Source organism: Montipora foliosa, chromosome 5, assembly GCF_036669935.1.
Source record: "Montipora foliosa isolate CH-2021 chromosome 5, ASM3666993v2, whole genome shotgun sequence".
In the NCBI taxonomy this organism is placed as follows: Eukaryota; Metazoa; Cnidaria; class Anthozoa; order Scleractinia; family Acroporidae; genus Montipora; species Montipora foliosa.
This window is the reverse complement of record NC_090873.1, coordinates 33,636,339-33,640,003: the sequence shown is the minus strand read 5'-3', so window position 1 is coordinate 33,640,003 and position 3,665 is coordinate 33,636,339. Positions and strand designations below refer to the sequence as shown.

Genomic DNA, 3,665 nt, shown 5'->3' with positions numbered 1-3,665 from the left:
TCTCCTTTTTCAGTATGACTAGACTATCTTCTTGACGAGAAAGTTATGAATTAGACAAACTTTCCGATTATACTTAATGCATTGCACAAACATCAAAGCATTGTATTTTAATGGCAAAGTGGTTTTCATGATTGACAAGTTCACTTAATAACAAACTTAGCTCGGTGTAAGAGGTTTCAAATAAATTAATTTTGTATGAAACAGCTTCGAAATCATGCACGCCAAGTATTTTCTGCTCGATTGGGAAACCAATGGAGAGCGCTATTTGGAAGGAATGTCAATATCTCCTCAAGCGCAATTTTACTTCCACTTTTATGTGTTTTATCGAAGCAAGGAGCTGCCGGCGAAATTGCTTCCTCAATTTAGATTTCTACACGTGCCCGACAAAACAATCATTGCCTCTTTTGAGAAAATGGATTGGAAAGCCTTGTCATCAAAGCTCATCGCGAAGGATCCAAGCGTTCGTATCCAAGAGAAACGAGATATAATTTTGGTTTCTACCGAGCCAGAGCTCGTTTTTATTTCCTTGATGCAGATCTTAAACACAGAGGGAGTGGGTTACAAGACCGTAGCTACAGAGGAATTCAAATTTATGGATGAATTTAAATCCAAATGTGTCAAGTGCCGGATGGTATTCCGTGACAAGAAGGAGCTGAAGAGACACGAGGAGAGATTCTGCGGTTACTTTGATGGTTGTCTAATACAGAAAAAGAACAGAAAAGTGGGATTTACAAGCGAGGGGTCAGAGTTTGAAGAACGCATCCCAGACGCGGACAAATGCGGTCTTTGCACGGCCAACTGCTTACTTACATATTGTCCTCATAGGAGCAGAAAACAAGATATGAAAATCGTTCACAAGACGACATACGTCGGCAAGACGCATCCATGCTGGAGCAAACACGATACTGACGAATTTACAGCTCATTTTTTCTATGGGTACGATGTTCTGCCATGTTTGGCGCGGATTGGCTGCGCGCGCACCTTTCGAACAATTCAGGAGCAGGCTCACCATCACGTGACCGATCACGGCTGCCACAAGCCCTACTTTTGCGCCGTGTGTCACAAGATGTTGAAGGTGAAGTGTTTTGAAAGCGAAAATGAATTGTTGCTGCATGGTAAACTCGAGGGTCACTGTGAACCAGAATTCTCTTTTGCATAGCTTCATCTCATAGTAAGCTCGATCTTTTCATCAGGAGGCAGTGTGGCCCAGTAGTTTGGGTGCTTGCCTTGAGAGCTCAAAACCTGTCCTGGCCACTCGTTGAATTTGATCCTGGTAACCAACTGGTTTGCCTCTGGCTAGCCGAGATGTTGTGTAGTTGTAACGTTTCATCGGCCCTTAAAAGCCTCCATGGGGATTGTGCAATTAAGTGTGCATGTCATGTATTTCAAAAATCCATATGGATGAATAAGTACTTCTTTCTCTGTCTGCAGGCGACTGGTCCAAAGCAAATGATATGGTGGAGTAACTGTTTGCAGGAAAAGTTGGAGAGACGATGATTCTTAAACATTTAAGGGCTAAGGATATATTTATTTAATTGACGTCACAAACTGCTTTGCATTGAGAAAGTTCCTTGAAAACAGCGATGCAAATTAACTTGTTACGTGAACCCGGTATCGAACCCATTTCCCTTCATTGCTCGGTTTTTGATCATAGTATGACCACTTTACCCGTCTTTCAAAGCTAATAAAAAAAGGAAATTGCAATCAAAATGTTCTCAAAACAACACGATGTATTTGGGATGATTTCGGAGAATAAATGAAGGGGAAAAGTGTGTTGAGTTGATAGTTGAACAACATACAAGAAATACAGTAAAAGGAAAGATAAGCAAGAATGGACAAGATTGAAACGGATTCAATGTATTTGGGTAATCTTGAAAATCTCGGCCCGACGTTTTTCAAGTTTATGGCAAATAAAAGTGAAGTAACCATATTTAACGTCGATAACTCGTAACTGTAATTCAACTGGCAAACCCGAGATCGACGGTGCGCTAATTTTACTTGCCCCTCTCCGTCAGTGCTCCGTTTTACGGGTATTTAAAGCTACTTAGCTACACTGAAAGGAAAGAAGTCGAAACAAGGATGCGAGATCCGGGAATCAAACTCAGGACCTCTTGCACCAAGGCCGAGCACTAACCGACTGTGCCATCCTTGCTCCTTGAAATCGTCTGGATAAAGTTCATTTTTGATCAGAATCATCTTGTTTGTGACGCAACAATTTTATCAGTAAAGGAATTCCACATTACCATTTTCCAGCTTTAAACTGGTGATAAATCAGATTTCCCTTCAATACCCTAAAATAACGCGACATAGCCCCTTTAAATACCTGAATTAGATACCCATGACCCTTCTCTTACTGGAGCCCAGATCCCCCGTCTGTGCAAGGCAAAATAACTCCACATGATCTCCTCTCTAAATTAACGATTATCGTTAATTCCTAATTTGCATTGAATTTACTATTATCGTTAATTTAAGACACTGTGTCCCAGGACTTGTGGTAGCAGAGAAAATTAGGAAATAAAAAATCATATCCGTGGAGTGGTTCTATTCTATAGGAACCGCTTCTTTCCGTTTCACCACTGAAGATCAAGACACCGCATCCTCTAAAACACATCTCTCATAGAATATCGCTGCTGAAAAATTATTAGGCCTAACCGCCCAAGCTAGATTAATAAATTAAGCCTATGCTTTGATTTTAAAATGTTTAGCTTTGTCGTAGAGTTGCAGTGTTTAATGTTGTTTGCTGCCGAGTGATGATACAACATTATCAAACAGCGTTTAGAATATTGTCCCTGAGCAGCTAGCGGTGTGGTGGTAAAGTGATTAGGTGACGGGTTAGTAATGAACATTCCCAGGTTCAAGTCCTACGTCCATACCTTAGGCCTAAAACAATATTTAGACTTAATTGTTAGCATTCCGATTCCAGTGATTTAATTTCATTCCCAGATACCTCACGTCCAAGGGCAATTTGAGATATGGAAACAAGTCTTTACTAATAGGCCATTTCCGAGTTCATGTCTACCTCTTCTTCAAGGCGAGTCTAAGTGCGAAGGTTTTGTTATGAAGATTAGGTTTCATTCATATGTAAAGTAGAACTAATTACCATCACAAAAACTTCGCACTTAGACTCGCTTTGAAGAGGAGGAAGACATGAACTCGGAAATGGCCTATAAACTATAGGCCACTTCAGAAAATACCATAATACTCCTTGTTTGTTCCCCAACATTTTGCATAAGCATTGTTTCCAGTATCTCTTGGAACTTACAATGGTCCCAAGAGAAAACAAAAACAATGTTTATGCAAAATTTGGGGGGACAAACAAAAAGTGTTATGGTATTATCCCAAGTGGCCTAATTACTTCTGTCTATTCCATTTCGTTACATTGACGGAAATACCATTTTCTGCCGCTCGACTCTATCTTTGGCTTGAAACTGTTCCTTTCCACATTGCTTCTAAATTTTTTTGTTCGCTTGTCACTACTGGAGTGTTCGGTTGGCTCAATGGGTCGGCATTGTTCTCCGAATGGTGCTCAATGTTAAGCCCCGTTGGGCTGGGTTATCTACTGGATGGGTGACCTTCTAGAGATAACCGTTGCCGTACGCTCCACAGTTCACTCAGCTTTCCATCAATTCGTGGTGGGTAAAATGAGTACCAGTACTGGGGACAAG

The 3,665-nt window shown here is 40.9% G+C and overlaps 1 protein-coding gene across 1 annotated transcript; it reads left to right on the top strand.

Annotated features, from left to right (window-relative positions):
* Positions 1-205: 205 nt before the first annotated feature.
* On the top strand, positions 206-2,223 carry LOC138003140 (uncharacterized). The gene is made up of 2 exons (XM_068849102.1): positions 206-1,075; positions 1,432-2,223. The coding sequence occupies exons 1-2, from the start codon at positions 215-217 to the stop codon at positions 1,495-1,497; spliced, it is 927 nt and encodes a 308-aa protein (XP_068705203.1). The 5' UTR covers positions 206-214; the 3' UTR covers positions 1,498-2,223.
* The last annotated feature ends 1,442 nt before the right edge of the window (positions 2,224-3,665 follow it).